Source organism: Engystomops pustulosus, chromosome 2, assembly GCF_040894005.1.
Source record: "Engystomops pustulosus chromosome 2, aEngPut4.maternal, whole genome shotgun sequence".
NCBI classification, from domain to species: domain Eukaryota; kingdom Metazoa; phylum Chordata; class Amphibia; order Anura; family Leptodactylidae; genus Engystomops; species Engystomops pustulosus.
In genome coordinates, this window is record NC_092412.1 from 225,471,110 (window position 1) to 225,489,211 (window position 18,102).

The window sequence follows — 18,102 nt, forward strand, 5'->3', positions numbered from 1 at the left end:
CTTTTAACCTCTTCTGTAACAATGAATTGATGCTACACAAGCCATCAAAGGCTGTAAAAGCGAGGCCGAATGTGTCTTTTAAGGCTCATTTCACATTTCCGTCATATATTCAGTTCCGTAAGTAACTTTCCGTAAGTTACTTTGAACCAAAACCAGATGGGGCGGAAGACAAAGACCCGTTATGTGTGTTTGGCCACTCCTGGGTTTAGCTCACAATATCTGAAGACCTAATGGAGATGTGAACTGGCCCCAAGTCTACATCAAGTTTGTATGTGTGTGTATAGTGAAAAGCGAGATGGTATCCAGTCCTATTAAAGTGTTTCCTGGACGCTCCTACGGGAACGTGCCCTTAACAGATCTTGTTTGGCTTTAGCTGGGAGTCTATATCTCTGTACTTTAGACCCTAGCGTCAGTACAGCAAATATTTACACACCGGAAAATCAGAAGGTCAGAGTAATGGCGCTTACTGTTCCATCTGACCCTTATACAAGGGCAAAGGTGAATTACTGAGCCACATTATAAATAAGAAGACACCATAGACACTTGGTTTTCTTTCCATCCTATTTTTGATGATTTTTAACTTTTTACCATTAAAAAGAATCCATCATTTGCATAGGGACTGGGTTACAGATGTGAAGATAGGGATTTATAAGAAACTTCTACAATTGCACCCTCACTCTATGATCTGAGGATCAAGGGCTGGATTACCCCTTTAATATAAAGCAGATCCTATAGTGAACTGTTTGCACTACTTTTACTTTTGACAAACATTCTTCATGAATCCATGCTTCAGTCTGCCAAAAGTATCTGAGCCCATTATTCTCAAAGAACGTCCTGGCACTACATGACAGTCTGGGTGCTCTTATTTTTAGATGATGCATGAGCTTTTCTGATGCATAATATTTAATGGGTTCTTCTTCTTAGATCCCCTTTTGCTAGGGCCCAATATTGAAAGTAGCATTCGTAGGAATAGAAGCTCTTTGTACCCCTGGCTATTTGTAAGAAGAGATCCTCCTCTTTTAACTCAGAATTCCATTATTTGGATAGATGATATGTATAGGTTGTGAAGCCAAGAGAATTCCTTTAATAGCACTTTAGTTTGATATGGCATAAAGCTTTGCATAGTGAGGTTCAACCACTAGAAAAATGAGAATGATCTCAAGAAGGAGGGGGGGTTTACTTTTTCTCTATTGATCCTTTTGGGGAATTGAATAAATGGGTAAAATTGGGTATGAGTGACAATTTTCTTTGGGCAAACACCTTCTGTCTCTTGTACTGATTGTATAGGCACTAGAAATGCATTGCACTGGGGCAGTCCATATTCCTGGGATTTGTCATCTCACAGGTGATCTGAATGAATACAACCTGTTAAAGGAAATCTACCATTTTGATTTGATTAGGAACCAAATACACATTGAGAATGCTGTAGCTGCGCTGATGCAGAAATATGTCTTGTTTAATCCCTGAGCTGAGTGTTTTTGCTGAAAAAACTATTATAAAATTATAATAATGAGGCTTCTGGGGCTCAGTGCTTCTCTTTTCACATTAAGTATGCACTGCTTCAGAGATTTATGTAATCACTGTGTTGTGCCTGATGGGCAGAAGTAATCAATTGCTGAGCCATCCTCCAGCTGCTGTGTGTGAGTGATCCAGCTCAGGTTGATTAGTCCTGTCTGGACAGTGCAGGAAGCTCTGTGTAATGCGTTTATGAACGGCAGGCTAAATGCAATCCAGCTTTCACAAGGTCATGAATGTTATTTGTTTTTTCAGCTAAACCACTTAGTTCAGGGATTAAACAAGATATGTTTCTGCATCAGTGTTGCTACTGCAGTCTCAAGATATGTGTGGTTCATAATGCATGATCTGAAATGGAAAGATATTCTGCTTATACTTGGATCTCTTGGATTGGATAGGAATTTGGAAAAAAAAAATCTGCCATCCATCCCATCGCTTCCCCTGTCGTTTCTCCTATCTGGGGAGGTGGAATACGAAATTGCACGTTTTTACATTGGGTTTTTATTTTTTAAGGCTTTTAAAACATTCTAATTATTTTGCAATAACACAAAACCATGAGATTAAACATCTCCCCTAATGCACATGGTACTGCCTGCACATGAACATGTTCTGTTCTGGGGATTCCTAGTCTTGTCTTGCCTAGCAATTGATCCGTAAATACAAAACGCACATGGATGACGTATGCCTGACATAAGTATATTTTTTACATTTCAGTGACTTCTATGGGAAGGCAATAGCCACAAAAACGGGCAGGAATTGGATCTTCTCCGAGTTTACTTCAGACTCCACAAGGATCTTTTAAAAACACATCCATGTACATGGATCCATTGAAATGAATGTGTCACTGTGGCGTCCGTAAAAAAAAAAAAAAAAAAAACATACAATGAAAACAACATTCATGTGCTCGTAGCCTATGGCAGAGGGAGAATTTTATATTCTTACCCTGATGTTTATTTGCTCAATGTTAATTGCTCAATGTGCATTTAACAGAGTAACAGCCATAGGCAATTAGATTCTGCCCTTAATTTTATTTTTATTTTATTTTTTTGTTCTGTAAAGAAACCGGTCACATTTGTAATGCATTCTCATCTCTGGGCAGCAAGGAGTAGTTCTCATAGATTAAAAATTTGGGAATGGATTGAGTTCTATTTTATATAAAACTTGCTTTCTATGCTTAGGAGTCCAGTAAGGAGGGTCTAATGGGTCACTGACTTATTTTTCTGTATGAGTTCTATAAATTAGCCTGTCACTGAACTATTGTGAACATGGCACACTGTTTTCATCTTTTCCCCCTAGTGCGGTTTATCCTACTGTTTTGCTAAGCCTGCTTATAACATATGCAGATAGGACACTATGTACAAGTGCTCAGCTCCTCCTGCTCCATAGCAAGCTGCCTGCAGATAGGACCGTGCACACAATATGCTCAGCTCTTTCTGCTCTGTAACATGCTGCCTGCAGATAGGACACTATATACAATCTGCTTCTGCTCCTCCTGCTCTATAATATACTGACTGCAGATAGGACTCTCTGTACAATCTTTTAAGCACCTGCTGCTCTACAACATGCTACTCGCATACAGGACACTATGATAATCCGTTCAGCTCCGCTTGCTCTATAACAGGTTGCCTGAAGATAGGACAATAGATACAATAGGCTTGGCTCCCTCTGCTCTATAACACACTGCCTGGATGTTCAGTGTCCACTCTTGAAACTTTTAGATGCCAAACAGTATTGGGCAATATTCACACTGCCGTTGCCCGCAGTGACTGCGACGGCAGTGCACGGGGAGAAGAGGAGGAGGTGAGCGCAGCTCACACCCTCCCCTCTACATAGAGATACATGGCGCACGGCGCCGTATTACGGGAAAAGATAGGACAGGTCCTATCTTTTTCCTGGGTACGGTACGGTACGGAGCGGTGCCGCACGTGTGCTGCACCGTAATGCTCCCGTAGGGCGCCGTGCGCCCATTGCTGTCTATGGAGGACGTATATCGGCCGTATATTCATCGGCCGTATATATGTCCTCCATACAGTAGTGTGAATGTAGCCTTAGTGTGTTAAAAACACAGACACACAGGTTGTTACACAAGGGTTTTCTGTTTTATGTTGTTTGTTCTTAGTGAGTTTTAATTTTATAATCATATATTTTTTTTTATTTTGATGTTTTGATGATTTTGTTTTTTTTTTTGTTTGTTTGTTTTTTTACAGAGGTCAAATATGTATCTGCTATAGGTCATTGAAGAAAACTAGTTGTATGTTACAGCAGGTGTGGAGGGAATTCTGGAAGCAGATGAGACATTTTACCTTGTGTGTATTATAATTCCTTTGAATGGACTATAGATCTTGCCCAACTTGGACCATTCTCGAGTCAGGTAGACAGCTAAAGCTTGTGGTTGGAAGTGGAAAATGGATGCAGGTTTTTGAAAGTTCCTGTTATAGAGCATGAGGAGAGATCCAGATTGTTCAGATTCAGTCCTATCTGCAGGCCGCATGAAATAGAGCAGGAGGAGAGATGTAGTTTGTACATAGTGTCTTATCTGCAGGCAGCATGTTATAGAGCAGGGGGAGAGATGTAGTTTGTGCATAGTGTCTTATCTGCTGGCAGCATGTTATAGAGAAGGAGGAGAGATGTAGTTTGTGCATAGTGTCTTATCTGCTGGCAGCATGTTATAGAGAAGGAGGAGAGATGTAGTTTGTGCATAGTGTCTTATCTGCTGGCAGCATGTTATAGAGAAGGAGGAGAGATGTAGACTGTGCATAGTGTCTTATCTGCTGGCAGCGTGTTATAGAGCAGGGGGAGCTTGCAGATTTAAATATAGATTTGTGGCTGAAGATTTTGTAAGACTCATAACTTACTCATTTCTACCACTGTTCATTGAGGGCTCCGGAGTCCTATAAATGATAGTAAACTCTCATCTGTGCTGCCCATAGATTTGACTATATTTTCATTATGTGACTTCCTTTCTGTGGCAATTTTACTCATTCTTCCATTACAGAAAAATTCTTTCCAATGGGTTTGAAATTTAACCTCCAAAAAAATAATTTCACTTAATTAGATATTAGGAGATATTTTTCTTCCTCCTTTGGGCAGGACCCTTCTTCGGCGCTCAGGTGGCCACATGATCATGAGCTTATTGGCTAGTGGACAGGATTACACTTCTGTCATTGCAAACCATTTAGAGAAATCTCACAGCAGTGGATACAGAAACTGTGTGCCAACAGCAAAAATGTGCCCCACCAACAGATGGCATTGCACCAAATAACGCTACCTTTTATAGATATTGTGCCAATAATGGTCCAGCCGATGCTGGAGGATGCCACCGGGTTGAAGGGCGATTAGATGATGCACTTTTTACTTCCTTATGAATTTGATGAGAGGTGATAGTTAGGAGCGGCGTGTGAGATCACAGGGGGGCGTCTCCATCTGGTTAGGAATTTGTATGTTTGCATTGATAGTGACATCCAATGATTTGATTGTGGAGTGAATTGAGAAAACATTCCTATTCTCTTGATGCCATTCTACACTTTGCCAACCTCTTACGGCCAGTTGTGTTTATTGCCGGATTAGTCTTACTATATTTTGGGATAAATATCTTGTATTCCCCATTGTGTATACATTTGTGATGCCTCTTGGTGGTTTCTCTGTTATTCCTTTTGGAAGTAGTTACCCAGAGGTAAGTTATCGCCACTGATTTACCAGTATCCGTCTTGGTAGGGAAATAGTAGCTCTCACATGACAATTTAATACATTTCCTGTAGAAATATGTGAAATGTCTCCAGTACTAGGGAAAAAAAAGATCCTTAAAGGGTTCATCCACATTCAGCAAATAGTTGGATGTTGTTTGTATAATGAAAGTTTATACTGTTTCTCAATATACTTTCTGTAACAATTCCTCATGGTTTTCTTGATCTCTGCTTGCTGTTATTCTATAGCAATCTTCATTGTTTATCTGCTGGCGATGGAAACCGGTCCCTGATCATGTGATGTCGTACAGGTGCAGGGCTCATTGAGTAATCAGAGCTGTGTTACATCACATGACTAGGGATATAACGAGCTATGCACAGGAGTAACCTTACATGACCAGGGATATAACGAGCCGTGCACCTGTGTGACATCACATGACCAGGGTTATAATGAGCCATGCACCTGTGACATTACATGGCTGGGGCTATAACAAACCGTGCACCTGTGAGACATCACATGAGCAGTAATATCACTAGCTGTGCACCTGTGTGACATCACATGACTAGTAATATAACAAGCTGTGCACCTGTGTGACATCACAAGCTTCCTATAGAAATACAGCAAGAGAGGTCTTTAAAAAAATAAAATAAAAAGTCAAGAATTAATACAGAAAGTATATTGGAAAATTGTATAAGTTTTCATTATACAAACAATAAACGTTGATTCGCTGAATGTGGATAACTCCTTTTAACCCTGTTGGAAAATCACAAAAACCTAAACCTGAAGAATATTTGTCCTGTAGTTAGTGAAAGCCGCAAGATAATAAGTATGTTGTGCTTTAGTGATGAAGAGAATGATGCAGAAATGAGGGTTTATGTAACGTGGATTGTATTTTAGATAAATTTTTTTTTATTCTTGTTTTTAGTACCACGCTTTTTTTTATTTTTATTTTCCTCTATCACCAGTTTCTCAGCAGGGACTGGAGATTCCTGTCGCCTCTGAGGACGGTGATAGGGCAGCAAAGACACTGGTGTAAATAATCTACTTTAAAAAAATAAATAAAAAATATTTAGTGCATATTAAACAAAGATATATTAAATTGTAAATGCTAGAGCATTTTTTATTAACACTTAGGTTGCTGAACGAAATAAAATGAAAAAAAAAAATAAAAATCTAAAAGTTCTATTTATAAGATCCCAGCACCCATTTCAGCCAGCCGTGTATCTAAAAGGATAAAAAATAAATAAAAAGATTATTGAAGGACTTTTAGGTAAGTCCATGCTGTGTTGTTACCAAGCTTATGAACAGCTTATTAAAAGCTGAGGTGGGGAAAGGGGGTAGGTTTGTGTATATTGTACATTTTCTAATAGCTTTGCTTGTAACGTGTAGGACAATGAAAAAAAGGTTGGACTAAGGATTCCGAGTCGTCTAACAATTCTAATAACGGGAAACGTAACAGTCTACTGAATGAAAGTCCTGAGCCCCCCCAGTACCTTCCTATGTCCCTTATGTGATCGGGCTGCTGACACGTGTGTGCGGGGCCTACATTGCAGGAAGCCATATAGCATTTCATGAAATAAGTGTCAAATTAATAATGTAATCAAAATAATTAGGTATTTTTTCAAAACATTTTCCAAAAATTTCATAGCATAAGAAATAAACAATTTTTTCCACCAGCCATTGAACTACACTAGGAGAAGCGATTTGCCAAGTTTTGTGATACAATTTTGCCACAGAATATTGCTTCTACGGTTGTATCGTATGGACTGGCGACAGTGGGACTTGTAGAGGACCTGTCGTGTTGAATAAGCCAACAGTTCTGCTTGTGTCATGATATAGAGCAGCTCGGGAGATGGATATATGGTTTATGTGGGAAAAGATTTTATAGCTATTGTACAGGTTCAATTCCGCTTGAGTCTGTGGTTGAGGAGTCCATTGCGGTGTATCATCTGTGTAAGTTATTATTCAGCGGGAGGTGAGGGGGTGTTGTCATGGGATAAGCTGCAACCGGTTGTGGTTTGGTGAACACGGATCTGCCCTTCCGCTGCGTTTTGGAATGAGCACCACGTGTTTTCCATGTAAGTAATGCAAATCATCTGCTGCTCGTTCCACAATCCATGTGTTACGGTGGAAACGCATGTGTGATTTGCCCAAGGCCCTCCAGTTGCATTTCTGTTGTATTTTTAGGGTGCGTTCACATGTTCAGTTTTTAAGATGCTGTTTTTGATGACCAAACCAGGAGTGGAAAGAGCAGCTTCTCTCATTAATACTTTCCCATCCATCATGATCCCTCCTGCTTTGGGCTTCAAAAACTCCATCTGAAAAGCTGAAAGTGCAAATGCACCCTTAAAGATGACACGTGTGAACACAGCCTGAGGGTCCGAATGGTGAGAACACCGCTAAACTGTAAAATGGGGGTCCTGTTCTCACTAGTGGGTAGAGCTGCAAGATGAACGTGTCTCCCACACAACTTTTATTAGTCCTGGAGTGTTGGAAATTGCTGAGCACAGTGCTCAGCTATCTCCCCCACTCACATTGACTGTCTATGGGAGTGCCAAAGATACCTCAGTGTTGTATTCCGAAATTTCTGATAATCCCTTACAATTAAATGGAGCAGTAGGAAACATTCCTGCTCTGCCACTCCAACCATTCGTGAGAACGGATTCTCTGTTCTCCGGAACGCAGGGATCAATTCTCATTATCAATGGGGGTCCTAGCTGTCGGTCCCTTACCTGTTGATGCAACCCATTTAAGTGGGAACCGCAAATGGATCTCAAGTTTAGAATAGGCAGAGATTTGAACTGATACTTTTACAAGTCACACTGAATCTTTTTACACAACGATTTATATATGATACAGTAAATGTATCCATCATCTCAGCTGCTTTTGAAAGGAATGAAGGCAGTATAATGTAACCAGCGCACCACATTGCAATGTATGCCCGATACCACTGTCAGCAGCGAACAGGAGAAAGCAAAGCCTACACCTACGTTGTGTTGGTCATGATGATGATATCTTTTGGTTGTATTTCCCGCTCCCGGCATGTTTCTGAAAAAATTTTTTATTTGCACATTTATTTGTAGTTACAAGAATATATATTTTTTAAGTTGAAATCTTTATTCACTTTACTCTGTACACTCCCACTGTCTGCAACATCTGGTCAAAGGAAAAAAAAAATCCTAAAATAAATGTAATCCCCATTTTTCCCCCCTTCCTATTTTAGTGAAGACACATACATGGCTGAGAATGTCTTTAACTAGGGAGATCATGAATGCACACCCGCAGATACCCGGGGCGAGAGGGGTAACGCTGACTTGTACTGGGGAGTGTTAGTTCTGTAGAACCTGATACAGATTGTAGTCCTACTTGCCAGGACTTTGGACCATAGCGGTCAGAACCACATTGTAAAACACTAGGACTAGCGGCTTTGTCACAGCCACCACGGGGGCGAGGGTGGGTGCTCTCTGCTGTATTTGCATGTATATTTATTCGGCCCATGTTGCATAGTGTGGGGGCACTGATGGAGGGCCGATCAGTAGCTGGTGGTACACATCCTCCAGGTAGTAATGCTTGTGTCTGTGTATAGATATGAGCAGCAGTCACTATTGCATGCTGCTTACTATATGAATGGTAGATGCTTTGTAGGATTGAGGGGTGCGTTGTATGTCCAGCCATAGATTGAGCTTGCAAATCGCATGATTCACTTTGCCCCTTGATAATCGGAATCCCACCCACCCCAAATGCCGTGCCTTATCGCATCAGCGGCCACGATTGTAACCACCACTCACCAGATATTCCCTTCAGGGTATAAATACAGGTTTTATTTTTATATCTACCAGAGCCATTGGTACCGCATGTGGGTAGCATTTGGCATCCCTTTCATTGGATAGAAGAGGCGCCCCCTGCTGATTCATGCTCTTTCGCTTTTATTCCATCAGTCATTTTACCTGTACGGATAGAATTGCTTGATACAAATTTACGTCCCCATAAAGACCAAGAATACATAATTTCTGCCGCTCTCCATTTAGTTCACATTACTTGGACCTTCCTGTAAGGGTGCAGCACAAATCCCTGACACCTTCCCATGGCCCTCCTGGTCTCCCTCCCTGCGGGTGTGCATTCTCTCTGCAGTGTAGTGTCCCCGCACCACTGCCTCTCGGGGTCTTGTACAGTGAGGTCTCTTGTACAGTGTAATGTCAGTATTCTGGTATTCCTCTGGTTTCACAATATATTATATAACCTGTATTAATTGTATAGATTGTGCATTTAAAGCTGTTACCAAGTTGTCAGAAAAGGAGAGAAATTAAAATCCTATGTAATATTTTGTTTGTAATTATCCTTTGTATCATAGCAAAGGAAATGTTTAAAATCAACTGTAATAAAGTAATTTTAGTACACGCTCCTCTTTATTTCATATATTTTCATATTGGTTTTAATCTGTCTTTACAGGGCTACAGTATAAAACCTCTAGGGAGAGAGTACACTGCACCAATGTGGTGTCAGGTTTGGCATTCATGTTAGTCTATACCAGTAAAGACGGTGTCCGAACTACAATCCAAACCTACTTATTTATCGTAAGGTACCATCACAGCAATTTTAACAGTAACTTATACCTTCTCAGGTTTCCAGAAGACGCCAATACTCTGAAAGATGGAGGGTAACTTCACGTTATCATTGTATCTTCCATCCAGGGTCCCAGGTGACGGAAAGAATCGAGGAACCCGCAGTAGCCACAATGCTAACCCACCCCTGTCCTCCTGCAGTCTCGGGCAATACCGAATGTGTCGCTTTAAAATGGCACTGAGCGGGCAATGTCCTGGACTGCAGGATCAGCCTTTGTTATTTTTGGCAAGCTACTCTCCAAGACAATATCTTGGGTGCCTAGAGAGAGGGCCCCAAGTGCCCCCTGTGCCAAAGGTTTGCGACCTCCAGTTTATCAAGGGGTGGAAAGGAAAAGGTTCTCCAGCAAATCCATTTAAAAACATTGAAAATGTATTCCATGATTAATAAAGTTTCAATGTTTTTAAATGGATTTCATGGAGACCCCTTTCCTTTCCACCCCTTCACCTGAAGCAGCTCGGCGTCTTCCTCCATGCGATGCCTTCTCTACCATCATTTGGTGAGCCGCGTCCAAAAGACTTTTTCTTTTTACCACCAGTTTATATTGTATTTTGGCACAGATTATTGCATTCCTGTGTAGGTTGAATGTATAATATGTTGATCCCTAAATCCAGTGTTTATAACTTTGAATATGTCTTCAAGTTTGCACAACACCTCTTCTGACAGCTTCAGTTTTACTATAATATTGAAGTGGTTTTCAAATGAAAGAAAGTTCAAATTGTAATCCCCTAGTGATATTTACACAATAAAGATCACCCCTTTTTTTTTTTTTTTTTTTTTTTTTTTTTTAAGTTTTATTGCTGATTTAGCTCCTGTAACTTGGTGGTAGTCAGTGTAAGATTCCAGTGTGTGGGCGAAGACTCTAAGGCAGGGGTCCTCAAACTTTTTACATAGGGGGCTGTTCATTGTCCCTCTCAGACTGTTGGAGGATAAATAGCACCGCAAAATGTGACCGCATTTGTAATACACTGCCCCCCTCAATTATTTAATATACTGCACCCCCTTGTGAATATTTTATATATTGGCCCAATGAATGAATTAATTGGGTCAATTAATTATAAAATATACTGGGACTCCTCTCCATTAATTATTTCCTATGCTGCCCCCCCACCAATAATTATTTCCTATGCCGCCCCCACTACAAGTTTTCCAAAACTTAGCATATTTTCCCTGAATCCCCCCGTAGAGCATCAGTGACTAAAAGACTCCACGCGCCTACACAGCAGCCTTTATTTGCAGTCTCCTCAAGGATAACTTTTACTTCCCAATCTCTGATCCTAGTAGAATGTTCAGAGGCTAAATGAAAGTAGATAAACCCTGTACAGTTTTACTAATATTGTATCCTCTTACATATATCACCATTTGGCTCCCTTCACACGTCTGCAATTGGCAACTGTGCAACAAAAATGGCAGCTAGCTCACTGTCACCATAGAGATGCATAAAGCACGGGCACAGTCTTGTCACCCCACCGCGAGCCGTACAGATAGGACAGGTGAATGGAGAGGAGGGGAAACCAGACCCCGAACCTGACTCTGTCTGCAGCTCGCCCCTCTCCATAGTAATATATGGCGCATGGCGCCGTATTCCGGGGAAAGATGGGACATGTCCTATCTTTCTCCCTGCTACGGAACGGTGGGGTGCCGCGCGGCGTCGATTGCCGTCTATGGGGTGGCTGCATATGCGTCCCCTATACGTTCATGTGAATGTAGCCCTAGAAAATTTCATTACATTCAAACAAACATTTTTTTTTTTTTTTTTTTGCTACATTAGTGTTCAATACAAAATGAGAAGGAAATGATAAACATTGATACTTCCTGGCATGAAAAGCTCCTGATAAGTCCCGGGAAACATTGGAGGGCTGCACTAATCACCGATCATTTTCTAACTCCGTGATGGGACTACTTGCAGACATAAAGTTGATTTTCTCATTGAAATGCAGGGAGACACTTCACAGGAAGGAAAGGAAAAAGCTGATGTCAGGGCTGAAATATTGTAACCAGTGTCAAGGAAGAAGATTTCCACTCAGTGTTTCATTATATTGTGGCAGATGTTTAGTAGTGCACACGTTTTTGGCATCTTTACATGCAACAAATCTGTTTTGTATAAATATGTGCTGTTCTGCAGATATACACTTCTTATTCCTTACAGTCTTCTAATTATCACATGCAATGAAATGTAACACTTCTTTATTATAAAGCAGATAACACAGAATAATCCAATGACAATTGGTGATGGGTCCGTTACTACACTCCCTGCCCAATGACCTTTACTTGTGTCACAGCATGGCTGCACAGGAGGGTGTTATCACACTGTTATCAATCTTCATCCACAGTTGAGCCTCCTCATAATTCCAGCATTTAGAAAGCACATAAAAATAAAAGCATTTTCATTTATCATACAACAATACTTCACACGAGCATCCCTGCCCCCAAGGATATGGCACCGATCGACGGACAGCAGTGCATGACACCAGAAGCGCCAGAAAAGGTAAGTACGCCTTTATTTTTTTTGTACAGCATCCCCACCGCCTCCGGGCCACCTATATATTTATTAAAGGAAACCTACCATCATGGATTTACCTAATGTACACTCACCGGCCACTTTATTAGGTACACCTGTCCAACTGCTCGTTAACGGCAACTCAGTGCATTTAGGCATGTAGACATGGTCAAGACAATCTCTTGCAGTTCAAACCGAGCATCAGTATGGGGAAGAAAGGTGATTTGAGTGCCTTTGAACGTGGCATGGTTGTTGGTGCCAGAAGTGCTGGTCTGAGTATTTCAGAAACTGCTGATCTACTGGGATTTTCACGCACAACTATCTCTAGGGTTTACAGAGAATGGTCCGAAAAAGAAAAAAACATCCAGTGAGCGGCAGTTCTGTGGGCGGAGATGCCTTGTTGAGGTCAGAGGAGAATGGGCAGACTGGTTCGAGCTGATAGAAAGGCAACAGTGACTCAAATCACCACCCGTTACAACCAAGGTAGGCGGAAGACATCTCTGAACGCACAGTACGTCGAACTTTGAGGCAGATGGGCTACAGCAGCAGAAGACCACACCGGGTGCCACTCCTTTCAGCTAAGAACAGGAAACTGAGGCTACAATTTGCACAAGCTCATCGAAATTGGACAGTAGAAGATTGGAAAAACGTTGCCTGGTCTGATGAGTCTCAATTTCTGCTGCGACATTCGGATGGTAGGGTCAGAATTTGGCGTCAACAACATGAAAGCATGGATCCATCCTGCCTTGTATCAACGGTTCAGGCTGGTGGTGGTGGTGTCACGGTGTGGGGAATATTTTCTTGGCACTCTTTGGGCCCCTTGGTACCAATTGAGCATCGTTGCAACACCACAGCCTACCTGAGTATTGTTGCTGACCATGTCCATCCCTTTATGACCACAATGTACCCAACATCTGATGGCTACTTTCAGCAGGATAATGCGCCATGTCATAAAGCTGGAATCATCTCAGACTGGTTTCTTGAACATGACAATGAGTTCACTGTACTCAAATGGCCTCCACAGTCACCAGATCTCAATCCAATAGAGCATCTTTGGGATGTGGGGGAACGGGAGATTCGCATCATGGATGTGCAGCCGACAAATCTGAGGCAACTGTGTGATGCCATCATGTCAATATGGACCGAAATCTCTGAGGAATGCTTCCAGCACCTTGTTGAATCTATGCCACGAAGAATTGAGGCAGTTTTGAAGGCAAAAGGGGGTCCAACCCGTTACTAGCATGGTGTACCTAATAAAGTGGCCGGTGAGTGTAGATCAGGGGGCAGGCTCATCTAATGTATTAAAGCCCTATTCCTTTTTTTCGGTAATCATTTAGTGACCCAGAACATTATATATCTTTTATCTGTTCTATATGCAAATTTCCTTAAGAGGCTACAGGAGCACAGAGTAGCCATAGCAGTGCTGTGGGGTTGGAGCTACGGCTACTCCATGCCCCAGCAGCCTCTGAATCCCTCATACCCTCCTGTCTTCCTTGTCTGAGAAGCCGGAAGTTCTATGGTCTCCACCCCAAAGCCGCAGCTACTGCACGTTTGCAGAACTCTGGCTTCTCAGACAAGTGGAAACAACTACTAGGACAACCCCTTAAATGTCCTGTACAACATTTGTTATCTGGTGTATGACCGCTGCCAGCTGAAGATCTCCTCTTCAAGATCTTTATAAATAGCCGTGTCTCGTCTTTGCAGGGTTGGCCGCCTCCGCCGGGAAACTAAGTTTGTGCTCCTTCTTCTTGTGAACCACTTTTTCTTCTCTTCGGCACGGAAAAACTCTGTTATGGATCTAAAATAGTCTAATGTAACTTCATGGCTCCATGCGACAGGTGATTCTGTAAGGAAACCACAGTGACCTCCACAATGGGTTAACAGGAGTAAAAAGTAAGGGTTGGTTCGGAAAAGTTCAATGGGGAGTGTGGTCTGTGCTGGTCCCCGAATAGGATCATCCATGCTACAGATGCATAACACGGGAACTGCAACTTCATCCACATCACGGAGGGGCTCGTTGCGTTCCCAGTAGCTGTCCCAGCTTACTTTCCTATTCTCACACTGACAGTGTAACGTCTCGTGAAGTTCATGGAGAGAATTGCTTCCAAATAGTTTCTCAGTAGATACAACTTCTCCTAATGCTGTGAAATATCTGCAGAGTAGAACAAGAGACATCAGTATAAAAGTTAAGACATCTCACATACCCTGGCTTCTCCGTGAAGGTGGAAACATTCAAGGTGGGAGTGCACAGCGGGGTCTAGCTTCAGATACAATCAGATCAAAGCAAGTTGTCGTAGCACATCCAAGTAAAATTAAAATTAGTTATTCGTCATCCATTAAAATAGTCTGCAGTGTGTAAGTAGTCGGTGTAGGCAAAATAACCTACACTTTATCCTAAGCCTTACTCATGGTATGGAAGCAAACGTCATGGTGAGGGATGTGGGAGGGGGGTGGCTTGAATATTGATAGCCCTCTTTTGCATGTAGCAAATGTGTTACATGCTTACGTTAAAGGTGCACCAAAAAAAGATGGTGAACTCTGTCGGACCTGAGTGGGGAAGCGACACATTCATGATATCTGGCACTCGTTCTTAGTGAGTTGGTCGCACCCAGCATTATAGACGGGCAATGCACTTTTAGTGAACTGTCCGACTTTGTAAGTAAATGAGCCCTAAAGTCTCCATATGGAGAACTCTGACTTCCCCAATCTAGTCAAAAGCCTCTCACTCTAGTTCCCTACACTCTACTGAAGAGACGCAACAGAATAAAAATAGTGCTTCCTCTTTTGGTTTTAATCCCACATCATGTCATAAGGCTTCTTGAAAGTCATGCTTGATGGTAAGGGAGCTGCCTTACAAGGTAGCAAAAGAGGCAACGTTTTCCTTATCCCATCCAGGAAAACAAATTTGTATATTTCTTGGATAAATTGCCAATGTTATATTTAATTTCGCTACTGCAGTCCACCATTTGCCATTCATTTTGGCAGACATTCTCTTCCACCCCCCACTTCTAAGGTACAGCATCATTCTATGGATCCACTGATGGGCCAGTCTGACTCTACGCCTATTATTTGGCTTCCTCTGTTTTACAATTTTGGTGCAAAAATGTGCATATTGAGCCCTGCCCCTTGCTGGACTACGAAAATACTGTCTAAAACATCGTTTTTTGTGAAAAATTAAAGGACTTTTTCCAAATTTGTTATTACCTAACACACTAAAACCTCCACTGATCAGGAGATGTGCATCCTGCAGCTCTATTCTTGCTCTATGAGGATAGCCTAGTGCTCTGCTCAGTCCCACAGTCGTAGAATAGAGTGGCAGGATGAATGCTTGGTATCTGGCTCCATTAATCACATAGGGGGACAATTATGCTAAGTCTGTAAACATGTGCCTAGTTTTTTTTTTTTAAGGTTTTTGGGCTTGATTTATCTTAGTGGCTGATATACGTATGTTTTTTGCATCATTAGTCGCAAGTTAGTAAGCAAACCCTTGCCTACACCTGCTCTGACTGGAGTTTATTTGCACAAAAATTGCAACTTTTGACCGTGATTGGCCAAAAATGTGTGTCTTTTTTTTAGATGTTCTTAGATCTTGATTTTTAACATAAATCAGGCGCAACAGTGCAAAGCTCTTTCATGGCGAACTTTGCAAAACAAGTGTAAATGTCACAAATTTTGGTTCAATTATGATAAAAAGTCGCAGAGAAAAACAAACAAAAGTTTGATAAATGTCCCCATTGACTGAAACCCCAATTTTCATGATCAGTGGGAGATGTATTTTTGTCTGCTCGCTGCATGCATTGCCCCATATTTTATTTATTTTGCACATTTTTGTTTTCTTGATTGGGGGCATGACTGAACCTTCCCCATTTTAGTTTGTTTCCACCTCCAGTCTATGACTGTCCTCCATCAATGTAAATTCTGCCACAATACTGCTATTAAAATGGATGACCGTATTGCCCACTGTATGGTAGGGCTACAATATAAGGGGCCTTCGTGTGAGAGGTATATAACATTCTATGTGTCATTCTGGTGTTTAAACGCAGCAAAAATTAAACTACAACTTAAAAGTGTCAATCAGACCTTAAAGGGAACCTGTAAGCAGATTTGGTATACAATTTCATTTCTAGAATTCTCTTGTTTATGTGAAATCACAGCATTTACCTGTAAAAAAAAAAAAAAAAATCCTCCTCCATAGTCATGTGAAAATGAGCCTGAGATGAGTCAAGTTGAAGCTGAAGGGGCAGTGTGCAACCCTCACCCTGTGAGATGAGAACCTATTGTACTCTGACTCTCCAGTTCTGTAAGGGATTGTTGTGAAATCTAGAAGCTACACAGTGCAGCATTATAACATAACCAGTATGTATCGTCGCATTGTTTCATTACCTGCTAAGAATAATTTTTTGATAAAGCAGCAGAGGCCATTCATAGAACCATGGCATTCCGGTTTCAAACCACTCCTGGCAGCGGAAGATGGGCGAGATGCAGGACACGGCGGTCATGTAACTGGATGAGCCACATTCTCCCAGATAAGAGAGCAGCAGTCCAGACCCAAGTCCTTCACTTACAGCAAAGAGCACGGAACCTGGATGCCTATAGATGATATAATTTACAGCTTCTTTAAGGTCTCCAGGGTCTCCAAAATCCTGTAGTCGATGTGTTGTTAGTGGACACTCATTTTGCCCACGTCTGTTAAAAATAACTGGAATGTAACCTTTACCTAATGCAAGAAGACAGAGAGTCTGAACATTCCGGGTCAGTTTTCCAAAAGGGTTAGGAATCACCAGGAGTAACGGTGGGTTCTCTGTGACATTTGTCCCCCTCCTGGTTGTTAGATTTTTCCTTGGTCCCACCACCCAATCCAAAGCAATGATGCCACCATCTGTGAGCTGTAGGTTCTCTCTGGCTATCTCCAAAGGATTATCCGGTGGAAGGAAGTGTTGAATAAGAGTCTGAAGGTTTGGCCAATGACTCCACCACCAGCGAGTTGGCCCCAGGACTAAGCGCTGAATATCTTTAAGTAGCCAGTGGGCAAGAGCCGATGGCTTACATATAAGTTGGTATCCTTCTGGAAGACATTCCCAGGAGTCTCCAAAATCATCTCCAAAGCAATCTTCCTCTTCGCTTTCTCCAGCACATTCGTGTTTTTGTTTTGAAGACCAGATTTTGACCTTAGAAATAGAACCTATAAGAACAGTAATCCGGGACCAGATTATCCACCACAAACTTTGTACTGAAAACATGATGTCGAAGCCACTTGTGGAGAAACCTCTGAGCGGCCTCTTCCTGATTTGTTGTCCTTGAACCTTTCATCAATACAAACATTTGCCTGTCTCTGTTGGTTTGGGAGTCTTTTATTTATTTAAGTCCTTGTCTCTTCATTGGTTTTGAGGTTTAGCTAAGGTTGTACTGATTTGGTGCCAAAGTATTTGAGTAGTAATTAATGTGTGTGCCCGCAGCTGCAGTATATCATCCTTCATGCCAATGTTCTGCTGGGCTGTGACCTACCTGTTCACACTGGTAACAAAATCTTGTTTGTGCTGGAAATTCTGCATTCAGTCCACTGACTTGTATGTCATATGAGCATAAATGTGCACATTTCCCATGTTCCCCATTTCTCATATATAGATGAATGACTTTTTTTTTTACTACTGTTTACCATTTTATGTAAACTCCAGACTTAAATTATTCCGTGAGTTGCAGTTTTTTCTGATCAGTTGGGGGTCAACGGCCTTAAAGGGAATGTGTTACCACATTTTTCTCAAATAAAGCTAGTGACAGGTTCC

At 41.6% G+C, this 18,102-nt stretch overlaps 1 protein-coding gene across 1 annotated transcript; it reads right to left on the reverse strand.

The window, feature by feature from the left end:
- Window positions 1-11,989: 11,989 nt before the first annotated feature.
- ABHD15 (abhydrolase domain containing 15) lies at window positions 11,990-17,621 on the reverse strand. The gene is made up of 2 exons (XM_072138327.1): window positions 16,703-17,621; window positions 11,990-14,471 (listed from the first exon to the last, which is right to left on the reverse strand). The coding sequence occupies exons 1-2, from the start codon at window positions 17,557-17,559 to the stop codon at window positions 13,946-13,948; spliced, it is 1,383 nt and encodes a 460-aa protein (XP_071994428.1). The 5' UTR covers window positions 17,560-17,621; the 3' UTR covers window positions 11,990-13,945.
- Between the last annotated feature and the right edge of the window lie 481 nt (window positions 17,622-18,102).

Excerpts from the sequence above, each read along its gene's own strand:
- ABHD15 (XM_072138327.1), bottom strand. The coding sequence starts at position 17,559 with ATGTTTTCAGTACAAAGTTTGTGGTGGATAATCTGGTCCCGGATTACT. Across the intron at positions 14,472-16,702 it reads CAAAAAATTATTCTTAGCAG|ATATTTCACAGCATTAGGAG; the intron begins GTAATGAAACAA and ends TCTACTCTGCAG.